The sequence below is a fragment of the Fopius arisanus genome, unplaced genomic scaffold (genome assembly GCF_000806365.1).
Source record: "Fopius arisanus strain USDA-PBARC FA_bdor unplaced genomic scaffold, ASM80636v1 scaffold00045, whole genome shotgun sequence".
In the NCBI taxonomy this organism is placed as follows: domain Eukaryota; kingdom Metazoa; phylum Arthropoda; class Insecta; order Hymenoptera; family Braconidae; genus Fopius; species Fopius arisanus.
In genome coordinates, this window is record NW_011887784.1 from 226,885 (window position 1) to 251,941 (window position 25,057).

Sequence of the window (25,057 nt, forward strand, 5' to 3'; positions counted from 1 at the left end):
ACGAGAGTATCGAGTACTTTATATGAACTGAGAACATCGTAAAAGTCACGAAGAGTCATAAAAACTATCATTACATTCGTATATTAATTCAAAGAGATAGACCTTACAGTTTAACTAGTTCAAGATAAAAAAGAATGATTGATACGGTGAAACACTTCTCAGTTTTTATTGTCGTTTACACGTACATTATTTCCACAACCACCAGCGCAATTATTTTTCTAACAACTATAAACCGATATTGAGGATGATTCATATAATATTGAAATAGATAAATTCGTCATTAAACATTTTTCTTATTTCGAAAGCAAGTGTCGGAATAATTAAATGAGTAGAAAGATCTACGATTCCTGTTGTATGTGGAAATCTCTCAGCTTTTGGTTTAAGACTCTTTCTCCCACGATTCGTGATCATAACCACTTGTAACTATTTCAGGACCCATCTGAGAAATCTGAAACAGAAATGGTCTTGTTCGATCTATCTGATCACGATACGAGAATCTGGAATCACTTGCTATTTTGATTTTCTACCGGATGCGGAGAAACTGTTGGTGATCCAAACTCGATGTTACGTTCGGTTCGATAGATAGCAGCCGCTAAGACAGTGATGCATTCATAAAACATCGTGGCCAGAAGGAAAGTGTTAGCAAGCGAAGTAATTGTACTTTGTCTCCGTAACAATTTCGCATTACCCAGACGTTTCAATGAATTCATCAGGTTCCGTGCCGCTTCTGCGCGTGGAATAACACCTGGAAGAAATCATCCATTCCGTTAAATCAATAGTATTGTACTTGTTTTTTTTTTAAGACACGCTACTAGTAGTAGAGTGTGTAAAAAATAATATAATGGTTTGATGAATAATGTACTAAATATACTTTTCGAATGATCGGAGTAAGAAATCATGGAATCAATATCAATAAACACTTCTTGAAAATATTTTTCCGATTTAACATTCGACATTTTTTTTTTAAGGCATTCAATTATTTTCATAGGCACTATATTTTATTAGTTTCTATGTTTGAAATGAAAGTCTCACGATTTTTCATTTGCAAAATAGTTATTTTTTTACCACGTCTTGCGGGGGCTTCCCCCGACTCGTGAAAATCGTCCAGTTTATTTATCCAGCCATTTGAAAACATAAATTCGATTTCATCCGATTTTCGGAGACGCTCTTCTTTATTTGGCTGATCTAGTGGATCTCCTAATTGTTCATGTCCTTCTTTGTCTATTACTGGTGTAGCATTTTCTGGTAGATCATGTTCCAAATTTTCTGGTGGTGTCCCATCAGGTTTCAATATACTTGGGCTTGTCCCATCAGGTTTCAATATACTTGGGCTTGTCACATTAGGTTTCAATATACTTGGGCTTGTCCCATCAGGTTTCAATATACTTGGCTTTGTCCCATCATTCATCGGCCTAGCTGGTTTTTGTAAACTTGGATGACTGTGATCAGAACCCCCAAATCCGAACCAAGGTCCTATAATAGAGTCGACAAATTCATCAAAACATCTCATAGTTCTCACATGCTCCGAGGAATCAATTCCTAAAAACCGCGACATTGACTTGACCAGAGTTCCCTCCACAGTATTGATAACTGTGCGAACATCATTAATTGCTCCGAAGGCAACCCTCGCCAGATGTTGCTTATACGTTTCCACATTGTTAGTCATCCTCAGATACATATCTCTCGCTCGATGACTTCTCCCAGCAGTTTTGCTCAATTCATCTTGCGCTTCAACGCTTCGATGATATATATAAACGTAAGTTTCGATTTCATCAAGAGCATCAGCACCCACTTGACTTTGCAGCATGAGTTCTATCATATTCCGTATCATCTTCTGGGCCTCTCCAGCAACTGTTGTCAGCTTCGGATAATTACCCAGGAATAATGTATGATTGGAATTGTCACCAGACTGGTCGGATATGAAACACGTCATCGTCGAGGCTTTATGGTCGAGTTTGCAGCTGTCATTGAGATCTCCAATACTCTCAGTAAGTTTTACAGCAGAAGGCCAGAATTTACGACTGCGATAAGCCCTGAGGGCTTTTCGTTCTGCAGCCTTTTCCATTCTTTTAACTGCACAACCATCAATCCTTCTCAATTCCTTTAAACATTGGTAATAGGCTTCAGTTGTAGGTGTGACCATTTGACATGCTACCGCTTCGTACGTACTGTACGTTTTCTGGTTTAACGGGGGATGGCGAGGAATCGGTTTTCTCAGACGGCTCTTAACTATCGCGGCTGCACCTTCTGGTGGATATTTTATGATGTCAATAGCTGCTTTAGGAAGGTTGAAATAAGGTTTTGGTGACGATAGACATTGACGAACGCCAATAATGTAATGTTTCCAATCGTTTATGAAAATCGGTGTCCTCAGGACACGGCGAATATTATACTTTTCCCGATTTTTAGACGTTAACGATTCTCCGGAAAGATAGCCTTTTTTCAGGTACTTATTCTTTTGACAATATTCTTTGAAATTTGATACTGATTTTGACGCCAGGGGAATCAGTTTCCATGGAAATCGGTATAGTTCATGATAAACTGAATCTGCAAAATAAGATCGCTGATTATCGTGGACAAATTTGAATACGGAATCCAACGAGTAATAACGAGTGGTTGTAGAAGTGACGATCATCTCCGGAAAAGGTTGATTCATGATTCCAAATTGTTCTGATAATTTATCGATATCATTAAGAATGCACGATCCAATAGCCGTAATATTCCAATTATTATGCGATCCATATCCATTCTTCAATTTTACGTTGTGGATTGATGTATAACTCGAAGGTGTAAGAAAGTTTTCCAATACACTATCAAGTGTCTTATCTACATCGCGGAGAATGGTCTGATTCATGTGGAAGTCGCGGAATACATGATGTTGATTTTCTCCCTGACAGAATACCCGGCTCGAAACCCCTGCACATCCACATGGACAATTTATTTAACATTGTTACCATTTTCTAATCAAGTTTTATAGACTTACCGATGAGCAACGTGACCAGCACCCATACACACATGTTGCAGTAACTGAATTTTTGCTTGTAAATGTTCCTTTTTATAGCGTAAATTCTCAGAAAATTTAAGTGACATAAAAAAGTTAGTTGGCCACAATATTTACAGGCTTTAATAGACAATACGATAACTTTGTGTTACAGATCGTTTACCACTGCGAAATCTTGACTTTACGTTATTTATGGCACAATAAACAACGACCAAATTATAGCCGAGTTTTGATGATAAGCCATTGCTCTAACTTTGTCATTGATTTTCAGAAAATTTATGGGAGGTGAAGCATAATGTGGTCGTTTCCAATTAATGGGGTGATAAAACTGTCGTTTCCTAACGATTTGCGACTAGCGCGATGGTTCACAAGATCGAAGGGATCGGTCCTGAGGATATTTCCACTTTCTCTAAGTCCCTGGCACTTTGGAAGAAATAATTCGGGATCGATGGCATCCTGAAACATTACGGCAATCGGATTTTCGTCAAATCTATCCGTGATCCTCATGTACACCTCTTGAATCAGATAGGGACCGATCGGAGTGCTGCCTAAACCTTTTCGATCGATTCTTCCCGATCTTTCGACGTCTCCTAAACGTGGGAGTGCTATTCTACCAAAAATGGGAGAGAATCATCGGATTTTTACGTGCACATACGTGGATGGTGAGAACTCGAAATAAAAAAAATTGTATATATAATCTATAGCATATCGAAGAGAACTCGAAGTTCGTATCGAAAATCAATCGAAACGTCGTCCCTCATGGGGTAATGAAAAATTTAAATTTAAATTTACCCTCCACTTTAGGCGATTCTTTTTTATTTAAATATTATGATAGGTTGAGTTTATTTCGAGAAGCAGATTTGTCATGAAACTTGTAAGAAAAATCCGTACGATCACCGATGTATGATATGATTGTTCTGATATCGCTGTTGTTATCAGTAGATAAAGTCAATAGCATAGCGCGACCTTTGAATCGCCGGAGCGTGTCGCCATCTCAAAACTCAGCCCCAACTGTTTCGTCAGTCTTACTCAATACCAACTGAATCTACTTGTGACTCCAGTAAGTGTCTGACAGCCGGCATCCTTGGCCCAAAATATCCGGCTCTCACTGAGAAATAATACACAATCGTTGAAAAGTAACTTCAGCAATTAATTCAGTACTCAACAATTACTTGTATACACTACTCCCCTTCTCTACTTTCCCGCTAAAAAATTAAATAAAAATTTCAATTTCGATCAATCGAGTCATTGTTCGCGATTTTTATTGTGCCTGATCAGCGTAAGAATAAACAAGTAGAAAAATGGATGAGGAGGCGATGTGGAAAGGTTTCTATCACAAGATTGTGGAAGAAAAGGAAGCGAAAGAACGAGAGAGCAGAGAGAAGACTGATCATGAACTCAGGTAAAACAATTGTTTACACTTTAAACGATCGAGCTTTGATTATTTATTGTGAATAACTATTATTTTTTAGACAGCTTGGGAATTCAAAAGTGAGTCTGAGCAATCGTTGAATTTATTGGAAGTTAATTTTTATTTTTACTGTTCGAAGGGATTGTCGATTAATTATCCGTTTATTTATTGATAGGTATTTTTTTTTGATGATGTAGGCATCGGTATAAGATACTGGGGATGATATCATTGAGATTTCCACGAGGTGACCGCTCTGAAGTGGCAAAAAAGAGAGACGTCAGATTCTTATAAAGCAATCGTGACGCAAATCTCAGGCTTTCGGAAGGCACGCCTCTTCTATTCTCGTTCGTATACTTGAATACCGGTACCAAAATTACACAAAAGCCAGTCATCTGTAGTTGTACAGTAGGCGATAAATGTATGCGCACACTTTTTAATTACATCCTCGAAGATCTGTCGTCGAAGGTCGGGGTGCATGAATCATAGTACACCTCGGAGCGTTATGCATAAGTGATTTGACTACCGTAATTGGTTCAGGGAAGCTGTATTATGTGGCAACGTGATATGAATACAGCGCGAAATATTTTTCCAAATGATTATTGATTTTTAAACGAAACGTTCAATTTTTTTCATATTTTTTTTCAATTGAATATGAAAGAAAATTGAATTTTTCTACTGAATTCTCAAAATAATAAATTATTTAATTTTCCATTATATATTGTATAAATTCATGACATTGGTAATTACTGCGAAAGATTTCTTTACCCAGTCTACGAAATTGTGAATTTATTTATTGTTGTAATTATTTGCGGAAAATTGTAAGTGTGCGATGAAAATAAAAATACAACTCAATTTTACCACGGAATTTTTCACATTTTCAAGGTTTTTAATTGAAAGTAATTGTCTAATATTGCACACCCTCAATTGGCGCATGCAAACACTTGCGAACTCCAGGAAATGTGCCGTCAATAAAATAAAACTCACGTGATAAAGTGCATCATCCATTCAATTACCCCATAAAGAAAGGCTTGGATCATGTAATCGCTTTAACCCGCGATATAATGCCCTCTAACATTCCGCAAATGCGTCTGAAGTTTCAGCCTACGGCAATTGATTTGCACACGGCTGTTTATTTTTTAGTGTAAAAATTTCTCAGAAGGTCAGCCCGAGGAAAATGGTCTGCTTTAGCGAATCGATGCCAAGGATGAAAACACATTCTTCTGGAGAAAAATAAATCTCCGAGTGTCTAAATTCTCATCATCCCCCTCCCCACTGAATTCTCGTGGTATCATCGGATACAATGATAAGCCACCATGTATTACCGATCAAACATAAATAAATGGCTCATGACAATTGACAAGAGCGAATGTCTTAGACTCATATCTCACATCGTGTAAACAAACCGCGGAGTTATTTAAACGGCGTTGAATTATTTTTTTGGGGCGAAATTAATCATGCATGTGTGTCTACAAATGATACGACATAGACGCGTATGCTCGACACTTCAAGTATGTGTAAACAAAATAGTGAATGAATTCTCACGTCGCTGGAAGAGTGGAAGGTCTGGACGATAGTTTGTTGAGGTATTATCGTTATCATGAAAATCGCATCTCCGGGTATACACCTTTCGCCTGAACAATTTCAAGAAATAGAATTCAGTCTGCGATGGACTGTGATACCAGTACGAATATTCATCCTCCCATATCTGTTCCGCAAATGTGATATTTATAGTAATTATGTAACATTACGGGCTTGATTGAGCACTTGTGATTGTGATTGCGAAAGCGCTTTTAGTTAAGACAGAATATTTTCGTCGGACTATCATCTCTGGATAATTAACTCTGAATTTTCTAAGGATAAGGGGAAAGGCGACAATGGCGCATTTCGCTAAGTGCGATACCAAACATCCTTACTATGCGATTGCTGCATTTCGTATGAGCCAGAAAAGGGAAGACAAGCCGGTTACTGTAGGCAGTATTTATTGGAAATTCGCTGCGCATAATTTTCTGCACAAAAGGTGATATCCAGTGTGGAGGTTTGCATTGGGAAATGATTTTGTGTTGGTCTAGTTGCATCCTATTTTTTTGTAGCATACAATTTTTTTATAAAAAATTGGAAAATAAATTGAAATAAGGTAGAGCTTGATTCGCTTGCCTTTGAATAAATGGTAAACCACGGTAAGTCAATTCTCACCAGAAAATTGACAGGCATCAAGTCGAAAATCGCGGAGAATTATTGTTTGGGCAATCATTTCGAAAATACCCGCGATGGGACTAATTAATAAATTTTCCATTAATCCAAATTTATCGTTACTCGAGAAAATTAACACTTGATTGCTTTTAATTAAGTGTCAATTATCATCCATCACTGCTTGTTTATCAGTCATACTCAGGGGAGAGAAATTACTATTTTATCGTCAGATTAATGGTTTAAGTGGATTAAATGTTTTTCATGAATGACGAGATACCTGGGAATAATTTATTTTTCTTTTTCTTCGGGGGGAGAAATATTTTTTTTTTAATGGGTAACCTTTTCTGTAATAACGGAGCGTAATGTAGCTAAATAAAATTTGACGGAACCGTTCTAGAATTTTTGCGAAGCTTTCCGTCATCTTTATTAAATATTTCTCTCCACATTTAGCGTGGGACCGATAAGAAAAATCATGAGAATTTTTGTTATGAAGTTTTCGCCTGTGTTTTTGTTAAATTAGCGTTAGCCATTTGTGTGTATTTTCGTAGAGATGAATTCCGCATGAGAATGTTAAATTCTACGACATCTTTGAGGCATGATTTCTAATATGTTTAGACCAATTATCACGTACCGAGTTATAATGGTTCACAGCATTTTGCCATGACGCAAGTGAAGTAGGCCAGTAATCCTCGTACGTGATTGGGCTTACACACTCATTAAAATGATTAAATTATTGATTAATTATTGAATATTGGCAGAATCCAAGAGTCTGACGGAGGATTCTTCGAGAATCTGGGAACGCTTTTGGCGGAGAAGGCTCGAGCTCAGGAAGCGGTTGAAGGGCCCTTACCTCAAAGGTGCTCACAGAGAGACGATGATGAGGATGAGGATGAGACGAGTGAAGGCACCATTGAGGAACCCACAGAGGCACTTCTGGAATCCGACAGTGACAGGGACGAGAATGAACGAGCACTTGATATTGTTGTCGGCTCCGTTGGGTGGAACGTAAGTGATCTGTTATGATATTCTTAATCATCATGGACAATGTCAGTACACATGCCATTGTACAACTCAACTGAGGGCCAACGTCACAAACTAAATTGACCAGAACGAAATTCATTTCCTTGAAAATCAACTGGAAAATTCACCATCTGCATAAAATTTTTAATAGCGTATTTAACAAACTTCAATGCTCGATGTATCATGTCCTGCCACTTAAATCCACCCATTTAGATTACCCATGAGAGAAATTAACTGATAATCTCCGCGACATTTTACCTCATTAATCGTTATCACAACTACTGTCAGAATTCATAAACTCTGAAATCCCACATTAAATGCATCCCGTATCGTAAATTTCATCGATAAATCATTCAATATCTCAGAAAAATGCTCCATATTTCTAGAACTACGTCAACATCATCTCCAGACAATCCAGCAGTGTTCGAAGCAACACGTTTAATTATCCAATGAGAGACAGTAAGACTTCAGAATAGGTGGGATTTCGCCCAAAGTTCACAAGTTTATTCTGAACATAATACCGATAAATTGGTTGAAAGGACAGATTGGGGTTGTGAATGTCCCTCAATTATACACTTAAGTGTAATGAGTGTCTCGGGAGACAACCGTAACTCTGACAATGAATTGAGATCCATTTCAAGGGTGGCTATTCCAGGCGACTTTAGAATTTCGAATGCAGAGAAATGCCGGCTGTAGATTTGGTGGGCCAAGGGTACTAGGTCGGGATGGATGGGGAATTGTAATCACTCCCGAGTCATCTCGGGATGATTCGGGCTTTAGCGCTTGTCTTCGTGTGACGTACGTGGTGCAACACCACCACGAGGAGTCGGTGTTTGACGGGCATTAGCTATTCCTGGCAGTATTCAGTCCGACTCCGTCTCGTTTTCTCGGTCCATCTTTTTTTCATTCTTATTCTTCTTCATGCTCCCTTCGCCGGTGATTGATAATACTCTCCCTGGAGGGTAAACCAGTGAAACCGTGGACTCTGACGCGTGCGACAGCATGGGAATATCCTCGCTTCATATTCGTTGACGTTCAATCTGCGTTATGCCAGTGATATTAGGGGTTTAAGGCGATTACTCTTCATGATCTTCACCGGTAATTTGCTCAAGTGGGTGACAAAAGATGGATCAAGTGTTTGTAGAAATTGGGACGATGTGAGAATTTTTTTTATTTCAGGTCATCCTCATTCGTACATTTTTCAATTAGCGGTGAACGTTATATTAGATGTGAGGAGTAAAAAATATTTTTTTAATTCTATCAAAATAGTTTGAGTTTGAATTCTATCAAATAGTAAGAGTGAAGTGTTAATTAAATTAAATCTAAGGATTATCTTTCAATATTTATTGCTTTCTGGCAAAATTAATCAGGCCGAACTTCAAACTTTGCGAAATTATTATTTTTTTTTTGGTCCATCTGTCAGGCTGATTGTAACTTCCTCTGGTAAATTCTTTAATCATCATCAACCACTTCCACATCAGCATTGAACCGTCCAGGCGGTAGATTAGGCTCGTTGGGGCTTCTGACACCTGGGTCGTGAAGTTGAAATGAATATAAATGTTTCGGGCGAAATATCCGAAATAGAAAACGACGGGATAAAATTAGGCCATTGCATAATCGCTGAAACGATTATCGGTGTAAAAATAATTCGGCGGTTAACATTTTTTAAATGTAGAACGGTTTGTGTGTCTGGACATGCCTTGATGTTCAATCAGTTAATTGTCGACATATCAACTTTCATTGAATGCAATTGTAGGAACATATGGAAGCGACACGATTACAACACGAGTTTTGCGAGTTTAAACGGGATGCGGCCCAGATAGAAGCGGTAATATCTACAATTTTTAGTTGTACACCTGCCCATGAGTCACTTCTACCTGTTGATGCTAAAAGTTGCGGTGATCAACAGTTCTGGGCTGCGGATTGATCTGAATGCGCGACGCCAACGTAAAAACGGTTGAGATGAACTGAAGTTGACGAAAATTTTTCCATGCCTTTTTTTCTTATTTTTTTTTAAATGATGGCAGACAGTCAAGTATTCAGAGACAACTGCTGCCGCGTTCTCACGATTCTTCGGAGCTTTAATTATATTTTCAGTGGAGACGAAAGAAATCGGAGAAAAAAGTCAAGTTGTAAAACACGATCTGAAAGCTTTCAACACCTACGATATTTTCTGAAGCATTCCCTGTTTTTGCAAAATAAATAATGGAACAAATAATCCGAATAATGAAGAACCCCACATTTTTCATCCGATCGGGAATTAAGTGAATGCATTATTATTAAATAATTATTTAACTGATAGGGCGCCAAAACTTTCTTAACGTACAAAATATTCATGCATGTAAATAAAAAAATTATTATTACTGCAGCTTTTTGGCTTTAAACATTACACAAAACTCCAATGAATTCATCAATCGCAATATAATTAAGGCATCCAACACAATGGGATATGCAAAAAGAGGGGTGAGAAAGGTCATGTTCGTATTATCGGTGGAAAAGGTCGAACCCACAGTTCATTCTCGTAAAAAAATCGATGGATTTGTCGATCGTTATATTTTGTTGAAATAATTTCCTCTACCCAGTACACTCGCCTAATCAATCGGTCAAAGTTAAATCTCCGGGGAATCTTAAATCCTCAAGTCAACAAAACAGTCATCCAATCCTAACAATTCCGAGCTGTCCAACACGTGCGCATATCAGAGTCCATTTTTTCTTCAGATAAATAGTTCAAGTGCCAGCGGATCTCATGAGTCGTTACAAAGAGTTAATTAGTCCTGATCACCGAGAATTACCGAAGGAAATTGTTCACAAGATTTTAATGTGATTGAATCCTAAATTGAATCGTGAATTGGAGTTTGTGTTTCGTGAAATGTGCGACAAGCGCTAAAAAAATTGAGCAGAATGGTTATGACGAGAAATGTCAGAGGCATGTGTACACTTACCCGGAGTAGGAATACCTTCCGGGGTATTCCTAAAGCAGAACTAGAGCGCAAAACCAATGCGATTCTTCAGGCTATGACGGTGAGTTGAAGAAAATCCCTGAGAGCAACTGCACAGGCTGAACCCATAATTTTCTTATCGATGTAATACGGCGAGAATTTCATCTCCGATAAACCATTGACCCAGTAGTCAAGTTGATGATATTGATGAGTCCTTGAGTATGTTTAGACCTATTTACGATACATTATGGATGCTCTGGAAGAATCAATCAAGCATCTGGTCGATTGAGTTTATTTTGTCATTTTACTGGATCTCTCTGGCTTTCAGATTGAAGAACTCTACACAGCTTTGGTTTATATGACTCAGCATCAGATTGGGTATGATGTGTCTAATGAATGTGGGATAGATGCGCTTCTTAATCATCTTCAGCAGGCCTTCAAGGTGGACAATGAGATGCATGAACAAGTGCTGGAGGAGACAAGAAATATGGAAGTGAGTAGGAGTAATTTTTTTTTAAGTCTAAACAGACAAATGTGATTATTTACGATCGGACTATTTAGGCACCTGTCATGCACCTGAATGTTGAGGTGATAGAAGCCAAGGAACTCATTTCGAAGGACGCCAATGGGAAAAGTGACCCTTTTTGCGCACTATATCTCGAATCTGCTCCTACCCGGAGATACAACACAGCAGTAAAGACCGCAACCTTAGCACCCATTTGGGAAGAGCATTTCGAATTGTAAGTCAAAAGTTAAAGATTTAAAATATTCTTCATGAAATTATTTCAACTTTCCATTTAAAGGCCTCTTGACGATGCCGAAAATGACACGCTTTGCCTAGAAGTCTGGGACTTCGACGCAGCAGAAACTGTTCCAGAGAAGATGAGTAAAGTGAAAGATGTGAAAGGAGTCCGGGGTCTCGTTAAACTGGCCAAGGAGATCGCGGTAACAGCCACAACGGGCAGTCATGACAACGAGTTCATCGGTCGATGCAGAATTCCACTGCGAGACATCCCGGTGAATGGCCACACAATGTGGTACCCTCTCGAGAAGAAGCACAAATCCAAGCGTCGAGGAGTCGTTCGACTCCGTCTTGCTTTCAGTGCCGAGCACAATACTCAAGTAGCAGCACAAGAGCACCGTCACCTCATCAGAATTCTCCTCCTCCACGAACTCGAGATCGAAAAGGTGGAGAAGTACTGCTGGTGTGGACGGTGGTCAGCTCCAGCAGAAGCACTCGTTCTCCAGCATTCAGCTCAAAGAGGACTCCTCGCAAGAAACGTAGCCCTAGCCCAGTGGGTGGAGTACTCCAGAATCCATCAACAGCATCCACTGAATTTCGCGGTCTTCAATAAACTCGCCGTTGAACTAGCTAGACCCCTCGAGAATTCCCTCTTCTCAAGCGATGAAAGTCGACTCTTCTGGGACGCTACTAGGAAAATCATCTACTCCTGTCTCAACAGCATTAGAAAAATTCGAAGACTGGCACCTGGCGATAAGAACGTGATGGCCCAAATGGGTGCTATTCTGGGAATTCTCTCCTCGATATCTTCTTTAGAAATCCCAAAGGACTTCGATCTATTCCCGCCGAAGATGTTCGGCTGGTTTCCGGAACCTGATGGTACTGTCGTTGATATCATGAAGGGATTGGAGTACACAGTGATTCAGGGTGGAGCTGAATGGTTCGATCATATTCTCAGTAACAATACCCCCGAGGCTGACACGGATGATGACGCTCTGAAGTATCACATCAAAGTCATTCAGCTGATTAGAGCAGATCTGCAGAGGGCTCTAGAGATTTACGACAGAATGTTCATTAAGAAGGTCAATTTTCCATATGCAAGAACGCTGTACGTTTACTACGAGAAGAGAATCAGCGACATGTGCACTATTATTATTGAAGATGTCTGTCTGAGGCTTAAACGAATTGAATTAGAAAAGGATGATGATGCTGAACTCACTCTAGGTACAACCCTATTTGAACTGTACCTAACCCTCCAGAGATACGCTGTTCTAGGTACAGTGTTTTGTCTGGATGGCCTCGAGCATTTAAAGATTCAGAATTATCATGAGTGGTTTAGATCTGGTGTTGCCCACTGGCTAGACATTGCTGTGTATAAAGCATTGAAGAGAATCTCACGAGCAGTTGAATTTGATACCCTTCAACCTGTCGACTCCAATGTGCAGTACAGTTCGAGTGCAGTTGATACGTTAACAATATTTTATCAAATCAAAGTCTTCTGGACCCAATTAGCCTGGCCCGATGTCGAGGGCTCATACACATTCATCGCTAAAATTATAGATGACATTTGCAAGTGCTCTATATCATACGCGGATATGATGGCAACGAAAGCGGAAAAAGTCGACAGACAGATGCAAGAGTCTGAAAATACTAGTAGTGTTTACGATAAGAAGTTTGAGGTTTCTACAGCCTGGTGTTTCGCTATTAATAATATAGATTACATTAGAACGTCGATTGAACCGTTGGCCAATGATTTGGGATTGCAGACGATCATCGAGACATTGGGGGAGAATAAAACTCAGCAGGAAGCTGATCGGTGTCGGCAGACTCTGCAATTAATTATTGATAATGCAACTGATACTGTTAAGAATGAGATAATCGATCTGTTGGAGGTAGTTGCAAATAAAATGCAACCGGCGATGAGCAGGTACCTCATGGAGGGAGCCGAATTAATTGACACAACCAGCAATGCCATGGATCGTTTGCTCCAGTATCTCGACTCTAACATCACAACTCTTCACGATAATCTTAATGAGGATAATTTCGAGAGAGTGTTGCTTGTCATTTGGCAGATCATGTCTGAGACTCTGTTTCAGCTAGTGCACAATAACTTGGAGAAAAGGAGGCCGCCCTCATTTTATTCGAATCTTCATAGAACTCTTCATACTTTGATTAGGTTCTTTAACTTGGGGGCTGATGAGACTGCCAATGTGCAAGTGCTCAAGAAAATTGAGCGGTTGCTGAACTTACATGGACTGGAAACGGCTGAACTTATTCATAGATATCATTTGGAAAGATTCAAAGAGCAGAACGAAATGGAAGATGCGCTGCACGGAATGTTGACGGTTAAAACGCATTTCACGGAGAATTCTCTAAATGTGCAAATTTTGAATGCCAGGAATCTCAAGGCTATGGATAGCAACGGTGAGTTGAGTTAAAACTTGTGAATTAATGCGTTGGATTTATGCCTCATTGCCGGGCGTTTCATGACTTCAATGCAGCTTTAGAATATTTTTGTCTTCAGAAGAGCGTATTGCTTTGGGGAAAATTAAGACTTGGAGAAACGAGATTGTCGATTGGAGGAAAGTTTGTGTGGGGTAGAATGGGTGGTGAATGATTTTTTTTTTTTTCGATTTTGTAGGAGATTTTATAGGCAAGCTGTCTACTCTTGAGAGAAAACTGCATTCGAAAAGTAAACAGACTAAACAAAGACTGAAAGAGGTGAAGCCAAGTATGTAGTAAATGCAATGACAATTGTTATCATTCCTTCGTGATTGCGAGGAAGACTGCAGAATTATTTGCCTGCTAATTCTGTCTGGGGAGTCTAAGGGCCGATTCGAGAAACTGCATGAAGGGGAATCGAGATGTTTCCATTTGAATGTATAAGTCTAGGGGTGGTCTATAAAATTGTAGAATGCAATGAATTTTGGGGATTTCATGGACCATTGCCATTTGGATTAATGAATGAATACCATGGAATAAGACGGGCCCCGTGCATGTGGCTGGGTCCGTAGTCATGTCCAATTCTCAGAAAAAATTTTTTATAGAAGTTTGAATTTTTTAATTTGGTATTTTGCAGGGAAATGTGATCCCTACGTTAAAATTCGACTCCTCCCCGAGGAAAAATTTCATGATGTGAAGTTGCCAAAGACTCATGTGGAGAAGGAAACGCTTTTTCCACTTTTCGATGAGACTTTCAACATTCCCCTGACTTCTGAACAACGGAGCATCGAAGATGCCATTCTGGTTTTCGAAGTTAAGGATAAGGATTTTCTCAGGACGAGATTCATGGCCGAAGCTTTTCTGCCATTCAACGAGATTATGCTCACCGGACATGAGAGAGGGCTGGAGTCACTTGACCAGTGTCACCTGAAGTTATCACGGCCAGTCGATAAAAGTGAGTGTTCTATAACAATAGGAATGAATCAATATATCATATGAATATCCCATTGTATGTTGTTTGTCTTCATATCTATTTTCAGCTACTGATGTAATTCGCGCCTTAGAGCACAGGAAAGGGGACAATCAAGCGATGGATTTCATCTCAAAACTCAATGCAAAAGCAATTGCCAGATAATTAACGCAATGCAAAAATTGTTTTTTCAAAAATCGTACTCCAACATTTATTTTCGTTTGCAAAGTTTTATTCGCCGTGCCTTAATTGATGCTGAGGTCATCGATAGAAGTTAGATTTTTTATAATTCGTACGTAAAACTGTAGGCTGTGCTGATCATTGTACGAACGCTTTAATTGTTCGAAGTGGAAAATTTTTTCATAAATTTTGTAATGAGAAAATGGTAATTCATGAAGTGCAGCTATCGAACAACCATCATATAAGTGCCTTACTTGTTCCTCAACTATTTTTCAATCAAAGATATACACATTATCATTGTTATATTAGTGACATTATCGACTTGTAAATAACGAGTTGTACTTTGTAGTAAAGGTATTTATATACAAATAAAAAATGGCCAATTGCTTTATGTCTGTAATGAACACACGAAAAATCCCTATCCTTTATCCTAATATAGGAAGAGAGAAGCATCGAGTCTCTAATTTGTTATTAATAAAACAGTGATTAATTTACTTGGTTCATTCTTCAATTATATTTTGAGATTTGCAGTTGAAAAAAAAGCCTTCTCGTAGATGACAGAAAATTAATATGTAATTCATTATATCATGGCATTACAGTGGACTTTCGTAATTTCATTCTGAATGGATGAGTTACCGATTCAGAGTAAGACATCCCCAGCTACTAAATCAGAAAATTCCGAGAAAATCTGAATGATCCACCGTTGATAACGGACGTACCGCACACATCCAAAGGATCCAAACAAATTGAATCATCTGAAAGCATCACTCCCCGTCAATTTACGAGATAACTGAATAAAAAATGTAATCACCACTTGGTGCTCTCCCGTGTCATGAAAAAGTCGTCTGAAAAAAAAAATGGCAATTTTCACCTGTGCGACATCATACCGTGACACAGTTTCGAAATTTGACGCAAATGAAATTCTGTCGTCCAACTAAAATTCCCGGTGATTTAATAACGACACAGGAACACAAATTCACATCAATGAGAAGTGACAGAGATAGAGCGAGAGGGGGAGTTAGAAGGAGACAATGTATACGCTCAGGGGGATGCAGTGCAAAATTCTGAAACTGCATTGCACATGCAGTAACTGTACTTCCCATTACTACCCCAAAAGCGCTTCCACAGAAGATGCAGGTGGTAGGTGGCAATGTTAATTTTGAATACTCGATTAATAATATGAAACGGGCGGAGCTGTCGGAAAATTATGATGTTGCACACGTGTAACATGAACGCTGTATCCACACACTGTACTAACCCGATTAATTTCTACAGATTTCTATTATCCTTTGACTCAAAAGTTGGCTCGCTATTCGAGGTATTCTGTTATAAATTTCCTAATGTGCATAACAATGTGCAACAGTGAAATAGTCGACTGAAATTATTCCCGGGATTATAACGATTACTGTATGAAAATTCCTCCCATCAAATGGTATTTAATCAGTTGTTGGATAGGATAAGCATGATGTGATTTTGCGGAAATTAATATTTGAATAACAGAACAATTTTCGTAGGTTCAACTGTGTGATATGATCGTACTTCCGGCCACTTTACTCAAGGATATACGGAGTAAGAGGCATGATGGCATTTATGTACACAAAGCTGTTCTGAATGCAATACAGTGGGCATCGACACTGGGGATATGGCATTTGTACAGACAATACGTAATTACGGAGAGCGTTGATCGATATCGGCTGGACCCCGATGGCACGATCATGTGACAATGGATATCCCATTGGTGACGAGGGCTCTTGTCCTTTCACGATTTGGTAATCACAATATTGGGCTCGTTTAAAGTACATCGATCATACTAACATACGCCTAGCGATGGCGCTGGCTGGGTAATTACGAAAAAATCAATCTTTCACATTTATTCATATTATTCTCATTGCTTCATCCATTTATATTCGAATATTGTTGGGGAATTCTAATTACAAATCACTATTGATCGTCATAAATATTCAATTTTTCACATTTGCATATATGACAAATTGAAATTCATAGGCGAGTTCAATTTCTCCTTTTTTTACCGTTTTTCCACAGTTCTCAAATTGCTTCTAGCGATTAAAAATAAAAAATCAACCTTCCACAATTATATTTCACCTGAAATGAAGAGCTAAGTCGCAAGAATGCGGTAACAATATTTTTGAAAAATTGAATACAGGTGGAGAGGCTCGAGACATTGAAAATGTTGAAAATATTTTGACACTAACTGGTGTGGAAGCTTGATCATGGATAATACACAATTTTTCATTTGACAGAACGGCTTATGCAGATATAAATTGCAGCCGACAGAGTTGCAATTAACCCATTGAATTCCGCGTTCAATCCATTTAGCCGTTCATTCCTTCAACGCTCATCGATCGTAAAAAAATAGTACAATGTTTTCGAAACCCCTGATAATCCTTTCCCGCTCGCAGTACCAGACTATTCATATGTTTAGAGTGACGCCCGTGTCATTATTCCTATCACCACCGTGTGTCCCCTGAATAGAATAAAAGAAGAAAAAAAAAAGAAACGTGGAGACTGAATTTTAATCCTACCTGACAGTGACGAGCCGGTGACACCATGATTTGTTCGGACATCCGAGGAACCCCTCTGTTACTCCGGAACCGTATGTGTTCTCTTCTGAATGAGGCACTGAAAATTAGCATAAGCGTACGAACATGTGTGTATACATGTGAAAAACTAGCCCTCGGACATCATCACATTCTATAACGAAGAGCTTTGAAAAAACTATTGTCTGTATCAAACATAAACACAATACGAATTGAAAAATTAAAGAATAATATACCATTGAAAAAAGAAATTATTCCATAGATAAAGCGCTTTAATCCTTCATTTTTACACTCGCGATTATTTCACGACCTTCCATCTCCCGAAAATGGAACCAGTCACTAAATTTCGAAGAATAAACTTCATTTCCTGCAGTTGAGAACAAGTCCCGAAGTAATCCTCAATAATCCTATTTAATATAAAAATTCATTTACAATTTGAGAGAAAGTTACAAACCGCCAATAAAATCCACTGAAATACTTCCCGATGAAAATAAATTAACAATAACTCAACCCTCGCCGCCCAAATCCCCCACATTATTGAACAGGATTAATCGGCTTTGAATCAGTGAAATGTATTCACCTCCAATCCCAAAAAGAACTCTTTCATTATCTCCGAAAATTCTTCTCCATCTGCCCCTTCACCCCATAAACCGAGTATTTCTCAAACGAACCCAGCGATATATCAGAATCCCCCATCAGCTCTTTTTGAAAATCCCAAAAATGGGTGCAACCCATTCTGACTAAAATCAGTGACCATCAGCAATCGGCCGACAACCACTTGAATTGTATATCTGTATAAATTCAACCGACAGGCCAGATGCTCTGCAAAAGACGATTTAAGCCTGGTATGGGTTGCGTAGACACGCGCCAACGCCACCAACGTTTAATACGATCGTAATTCCAATTTAATGCCGATTTATCGTTGAGTCCTCGAATTCTCTCCAACCTCTCCAACTGAAAATCCTCGATGTTGTGTTGGTGTGGCCCACTCCTAGTGTCCCATAGACATACCTTCGCCTATTCCCCCATTCTTTCCCTCACCGATATACATACGTACAGATCCTCTTTGAACCATCTCTACACATCCACCTTCACCCCGTAATAATGTCAACAGAGCGTCGGTCACGTTCGGCATGAATGACTCGTGTTTTACAATTCGACCAGTTTTTTCTTTCACTCGTTGGTTTTTCAGAACATCTCACACAACTCTCATAAGCCCCTGGTGTTTCGTGATGACGGGTCTCCCTGTCGGATCAAAAATATTCACATACATACCGTAAGTACATGAATATCTCTCAAAGCAATACTAAACATTCGGTTCAACCACTGCCACTTAGTTTTCAGCATTGTCCCATCATATCGTGCCTCTTCTCGATTTCAGTTGAAACACTTGAGAGAACAATACAACACTGGAATGCGAAACGAATACTCAACCGCTTTTTCCCCATTCGTAACTCGAAATTTCGCGCTAGGTACAAAGGCCACCCCTTACGTATTTGACGCACTGTCTATACGCAAGAGTTACGGTGATAGGCTTGAAATTGTTGGATATTGGCTGGGCTGCTGGAAGTGTACCACTGATAAATCAAATTGTCTCCCACTTTCGTTTATGTTTTACTCGAAAAAAAAGGAAATGGTTAGAACATGAAAAGCCCTCATCATTATCATCTCTGACTCCGGATAACTCTGATAAAGGGAAAAATTTTCATGTCCGTAAAAGTACGTAAAAGGAGTTGGATAGGGAAGCCCCGGGGACGAGACAACTTCCCGTAACTCGTTTAGTGAGTTTGAACCGAGTTCTTAACGCCGAATGCATTAAGCACTCCTTACTCCTTACGCAGAAAGCACGACAGTTGAGAAAAGACTGGGCTCTCTCAATCTAATCTAAAACTCTATTTAGCAGATCTGATAGCTACATAACTGGACAATCTCTTTGATGCTCTGGCTTCAGCGTCATTCGAGTGACATTGGAGATGAGAATGTATGGAATCTCAACTTCAAGTTGATAATAAGATGGCCGTTAACGAGTCTGATTTAACGGTGAAACGCAGACGTAAAACGCACCCTGAAAGAAGACGGATTGAAATAAAAAATTATTCAGAGGTAGACCGTAAAATGAAAAGAGCTGAAACTTTGAAAAACTTGGCGTCCATTTTCAGAGATTGATGCCCAGATTGCAGATGCTCTTATCAGCGACTTATCGGATTCCAAAAATGCCAGAGTTGAAGTTGAAAATGCGCCGATTGAAGGAGTTAAGGTACGAATAAACAGAAAAAATAAAAAAAAAGAGGCAAACAAAAATCTCAACCCGAAAAATTATGCTACCCTGAAAGCACCGGAAGCTTCACCGGAAGCGGCGACCTGTAAAAAAATCCCTTGTTTCACAATGACGTGAAGAAAGTGTCGGAAATTGTACGTCCCGGATAAACCGGAAATGCGCCTAAGTCTCGAGTCCCGATAAAGGAAAGATTAACGAATGAAAAGAGTTGCGTACAAATTGGTATGTGTGATCACGACAACTTGGTCGGTACTGACACGAGACAGCCGGCGTGTGGCATCATCAGACGAATCATCGTAGCAATTTCCATGATAAAAGCCGTTCATATCGTTACATGTCATGGTGACTGTCGTTGAACTTCATTCCCTTTTCTTACACCCCTAAATCTCCCCTCTCTGGTAGAGAAAAATTTACCAGTGAATGCGGCAACGCCGGCAGAAAGGACGAATGTGGCGCGCGCCGCGCAGTCTCGTCTCCGATTGGTCGAGAGTCTCGTCGCGGCAAACCGTATGAGAATTGAGACCAGTTGAGCGCGAGGTCTCGAGTCCAACGGTTGTACGCAACATCCGTTCCCTCACGCTACTAAAATCACCAACATCACCAAGTAATTAACCAAATATTCAATCAGTTCAGTTGCGCGAGTTTTTTTTTTAATCAGTTGACAGTGTGAATGTTCGTTTTCGTTTTCTCTCTCCGTTTGTCAAACTGCAAACAATTGTGAGGGGCAAGTTTATGGGATGAATAGTTTTTGAGTTTCAAGTTATCCAACGTGTTTTAAGATTGGCTACAGTGTTTTTGTATTTTTTTGTTTGTTACAAGTGCTTTGGATTTTTTTTTGCTGAAGCTGGACGATTCTCATCAGTCGAACTGGTAAGTTTATTTGAAATATTATTTATTTGGGATTTTCGGGGAACGAGGGGGGAGGGGAATTTTCGTTGGGTCAAGCGGAAATAATTGAGAGATTCTCGAGATCTGGGATCTGGGAAGGCTATTTTTATTTTATAATGTAACGGATTGAAAATGTACGTAGAATTACGCCCGGGGGGAAAACAGAGAAGACCCCGGCAATTATTTTTTCCTGATAACAATCCATGATAAACTCTGTAATATAATATACCTGTGTGCAGAATGGTCATTGGACTATCTATCTCAGACGATTGCACCCAATCGTCTCGCAGAATTATTCACGAGACGTTATTATCCTAGATTCCCGGTCGCATCATAATCCTCCTTGGGTCTCACTCCATTTCGTGTGACAGTTAAATGCCGAGTCATGTCGATAAACTTTGAATTTTTAATCGACGGTGATAGTCGGCACAATTTGAATAAAATGGGAGATGATACAGTCTTGAAAGCTATACACCGATAAGTGCCCCAGCTGATCGTAGTCCAATAGTAACAAAATGCATTTAGTTACAAAAAAAAAAAAATCGGAATGAAAATCGGCATGAGCACGTGTCGTTTTCCGTACGTTAACTTGCTAGGAGTCTGAATTAACTTATTGATGGACTGAAAGTTGTATTGGGAATTGAGTTAGAGAAAATCAGTAAAAGACTGAGGGAATGGATGAGAAGAATGAGGAGAATCGTTCAACGAACTCTGGTGAGGAGGGAAGGGTCCTATGCCGTGGACATCGGCAAAATGAACCAACTCCAATGCGAAATAAACGACTGGAAAAAGGCCCCAACAAGATGTTTTTTTTTTATTTCCACTTCTCTTTGGTGTTCCCTTTGCCTTGCGGGTGAGGAACCTGCCCGGTTTCTTCTTTCGCTCTCATAATCATCTCGTCCTTGTTCCTCATGCCCACTATCGTTCAGGGCACGTACTACGGGGGTTCGTGAATGAGACATGGGAAACGAGCCGAAGGGAAAGAGCAAACGTAGTAGAAAGGGAGAAAAAAAAAGAATTATTTTTAAAGGGGGGTAAAAGAGAAAAGAGACGGGAATCGTGGGGAGGTAACAATACCGGGAGAGACTCGGTTATTCCTGGGCAACGGAGAGCATTTTAAATACTTTGAGTGGTTTTTATTATTCGTACTGTGGACCACTGGGATTGCAAAATCGCCCTGGAGGAGTACACCGGCCATTTTTTTTTTACCGATTTGTGAATGGAATTAAAACGTTAGGTTATGTCTGAGGTGGTTTCTCGGTGGGCGGAATTGGACGCGGGGGCATTATGCATTTGCGTTTTATGTACATGAGTTAACGGACGGTGATTTCCGATTCTCGTTTGGGGAGGATGGATAAAGGCCTCCAGGTTGGCCATGCTTGTGGAGGGATCGATTATCCGATTCACTATCGCTCCGGTATTAATATAAGATCACGAGGAGGGATAATTACTCATGAAAATTGTGCAGCAATAGCTACACTCTTTTAAAATCACTTGTTTCATCTCCTATTTTGAGTTCACATTATCTCCAAGGCCCCATTTTTTAATTTTTATGAGAACGTATCATTGGAGGGTTAGGATTAACGATTTGGAAATTATTAAAGTGTTTGTCTTTATGGTTGTGGTCAACTGCAACCGTATGTCGGAAATAATATTCCACTTTTCGATTGGATATATTTATTTTATCGTCATATATCTTTATGGTTGATAGAAGACTATTTTATTGTTTACTGATTGGAATTTCGGGAATTAGTGCGTTATTTTTTAATGTGAGCGCTTCAAGGAAATTGTTTTTACGTTAGTATTAATCAGATTGGAGGTGCTATTAGTGGTGAGTGGAGTTGGAAATCAGTGATTAAAAAATGAGGAAGAGGATGAGAGAGATCATTGAGCCCATCGGTCACGAAGTCCTCAGGATGATGGAACGAAATCCATTCGTCTCGGGCACTGATGCGCGCCGGCTTTGAGGTGTCTTTGAAGACCTCTCGTTCATATATTTTTTACTCTTTAAATTGTGCATGAGTTTATCCCTCTTCATCTTTCTCATTCACCACGAGTTTCGGGGCAACCGTCGGGCGAAAATTACGCGTAACAAGATTTATTTCATTTAAATGAGGATGTGCGCTAGGCGCTTAGCTGGCCCATGGGCAATACGTTTTCACGCGTTAAATGTTTGCTTTCTGGACTGGCGCATGTGAAACAAATTTTTTGCAAATGATCGCAAATGATAACACGCGGTGTAATGTTATGTAGTCAGATCTCGTCGGAGAGGATATAAAATACCCACTGGGGGAATAATGAAAAAATAAATTGATGTAAATTCGGTACGGGCTCTACATCAACTTCGAACAGCTAAATTAATTGAATTCATATGTCATAGTAGAATTATCGGAGACATTACAGTACGTTTTCATCCATTCAATTACGCGAGTTACGTTTAATGTCTGAACATTTTGAATAATGAAAATTTACATACTAACGGTGGATGACAAATTCTCATTTTTTACGTTCTTGTTTCCGATTGGAAATTTTGGTAATTACTCGATTTTTATAGCAGCCGCCCAGGGTTCAATGACATGAGTTTTTTAATTATTGGTGAAAAATAATTAAATATTGATTGGCCTGGAAACCAATGCGACATTTTCGAAAATAAAATATTCAACACCCCCCCGAAGTTGAAATGTTGAAAAGTTGAATGAAAATTTGGTAAAAATATATATTTCACGAATTCTCATGGAATAATTGGTGTTCTCCTCGATTACTTCCATTCACTACTTGTTTCTCATCGAATCCTTCCATTTTTATTCGTTGACTGGCGGGTTATGAGGTCCTTCCACTGAATGAAAGGTGTTGAAAGTTTAAGGGTGAAAAAAACATGTTTATTGGTAGCAGTGATTGTTGATTTTTGGAGAATACAGAAGCTGTCAGGACAGGGGAGTGAAGGGGAAGGAAATGGAGGGATACAGAGAATTTTGGACAAGCAAAGGGCAGTTCATTGACGTGTATTAAAGCGGTGTGTGCGGTCGGGTGGTGGGTTCACAGAGAGAAGTTCCAGTGACACGTGTCACTGACACGTCGTGTTGGCATTTATGCGCACTAAACTCATCGTTTCGTTTAGCGTGTCCCTTCGTGGTCCTGTCATTTTTTTTAACGCCAGCTTTGGCATTCATTAATATTCCAGTCGGCTGCGGGGAGCAAGTCAAATAGAGATTGATATATATTTTTTTTTTCCCGTCTTCCGTGACTGAGACCAGATAAAATGTAGAAAAGATCCCCGTGAATTCGGTAAATACCCCCTATTCATCCACCAGTGAGAAATAAATGGAGTTTCCATCGTATTTGCACTGGGGTTTACACTCACTCCCGAGTGGAAAAGTTTAATCCAATACATTAAATTTGTAATTACAGTTTACACGTTGCAAATTACATGAAAGTTTATGTGTTTATTCGGGGAAGAACTGGAGTTGAGTCATCACCGAGTGCGATGTAAACCGTCTACGGTGCAACCGAGAGGAAAAATTGTACGCTCTATTCGTCTAGGTACTCAAAGGTACACTAATATACATTAGAACATTGGAATTGCGGGTCGATTCCGCGGGTCGATTTCGCGGATTAATTTTGCAGGACCAATTTCGTCCTACGAAAAATTTTGAGATCGATTTCCTTTCTCATTTTTATATTAGGATTTCTTCGGTTACGCTGTCATACATGTCTTGTACATTAATTCCCTCTCCATTGAGTTTTTGCCTCGCTCCTCGGAGACTCGTTTGACCTATTTAAGGTACACAACACCCCTCGAAAATGTGCACTAATTTCCCCCAGTTCTTCCCCCCGTCGTTAAAGTGAAAAAAAAAAAACGAAAAAAAGGAGAACTGCAGAATTGAATTATTCATGCGGAACCTGACGGATGTCGTATGGCGAGGCGTCAGGGATATTCCGGGGTTTACATCGTAAATTTTCATTTATTACACTGTTTAACACCTGAAGTTCAGCCAAGTTTGCTCCCAATGGACGCATTATGATCCCTGGAACGCATAAATACTAGTGTAGTCCGGTTACTACTCGGTGTTCATAAATGATCTGGATTTTATGGACGACTAATTATTCCATTGGATTTTCATATTGTCAAGAAAGAAAAAAGTCGGGATAATTACCAAATTCAACCAACAAAAATGAGAGTGCAATTTTTAATTAAATTTTCATGAAGCTCTCGAAAAACGATTAGAGTGAGTAATTAGTCTGTTATAGGATTAAACAATACCCGGGGTTTTTATTTTCTCCCGTCCCTCGTTGACTTTGAATAATTTACCAACTCCTCCTCATCCAACCATTCTCGTGCGTCCAGACTATCGATTTTCCACGCACTGCAGTGCATATAAAAAAAGGGAAACTTAAGACTAAAAAACAGAAAGAGGGGTTATGGGGAACATGAGAAGGT

At 39.4% G+C, this 25,057-nt stretch overlaps 3 protein-coding genes across 15 annotated transcripts in view; 2 read left to right on the forward strand and 1 right to left on the reverse strand.

The window, feature by feature from the left end:
• Window positions 1–152: 152 nt before the first annotated feature.
• On the reverse strand, window positions 153–3,124 carry LOC105267188 (uncharacterized). Its single transcript, XM_011305871.1, has 4 exons — window positions 2,984–3,124; window positions 1,066–2,916; window positions 528–745; window positions 153–448 (listed from the first exon to the last, which is right to left on the reverse strand). The coding sequence occupies exons 1-4, from the start codon at window positions 3,015–3,017 to the stop codon at window positions 380–382; spliced, it is 2,172 nt and encodes a 723-aa protein (XP_011304173.1). The 5' UTR covers window positions 3,018–3,124; the 3' UTR covers window positions 153–379.
• A 927-nt stretch (window positions 3,125–4,051) lies between these two features.
• Window positions 4,052–15,286, forward strand: stac (C2 and C2B_Munc13-like domain-containing protein staccato). 12 transcript variants are annotated; one of them, XM_011305858.1, is made up of 9 exons: window positions 4,052–4,403; window positions 6,268–6,429; window positions 7,361–7,607; window positions 10,890–11,054; window positions 11,123–11,301; window positions 11,365–13,727; window positions 13,945–14,034; window positions 14,383–14,700; window positions 14,786–15,286. In XM_011305858.1, the coding sequence occupies exons 1-9, from the start codon at window positions 4,303–4,305 to the stop codon at window positions 14,878–14,880; spliced, it is 3,720 nt and encodes a 1,239-aa protein (XP_011304160.1). In that variant the 5' UTR covers window positions 4,052–4,302; the 3' UTR covers window positions 14,881–15,286. The 12 variants fall into 12 exon arrangements, with proteins under 12 accessions (XP_011304160.1, XP_011304162.1, XP_011304163.1 ...); XM_011305859.1 differs by lacking the exon at window positions 4,052–4,403 and adding an exon at window positions 5,919–5,995; XM_011305865.1 differs by lacking the exons at window positions 4,052–4,403; window positions 6,268–6,429; window positions 7,361–7,607 and adding exons at window positions 8,457–8,733; window positions 8,802–8,851; window positions 10,341–10,643.
• Window positions 15,287–20,274: 4,988 nt separating this feature from the next.
• The window catches only part of sli (slit guidance ligand), a 217,902-nt gene continuing 213,119 nt past the window's right edge, over window positions 20,275–25,057 (forward strand). For both annotated transcript variants that reach the window (XM_011305876.1, XM_011305877.1), the window contains exon 1: window positions 20,275–20,601. The gene's annotated coding sequence lies outside the window, so the exon portion shown is untranslated. The remainder of the gene's footprint in view (window positions 20,602–25,057) is intronic.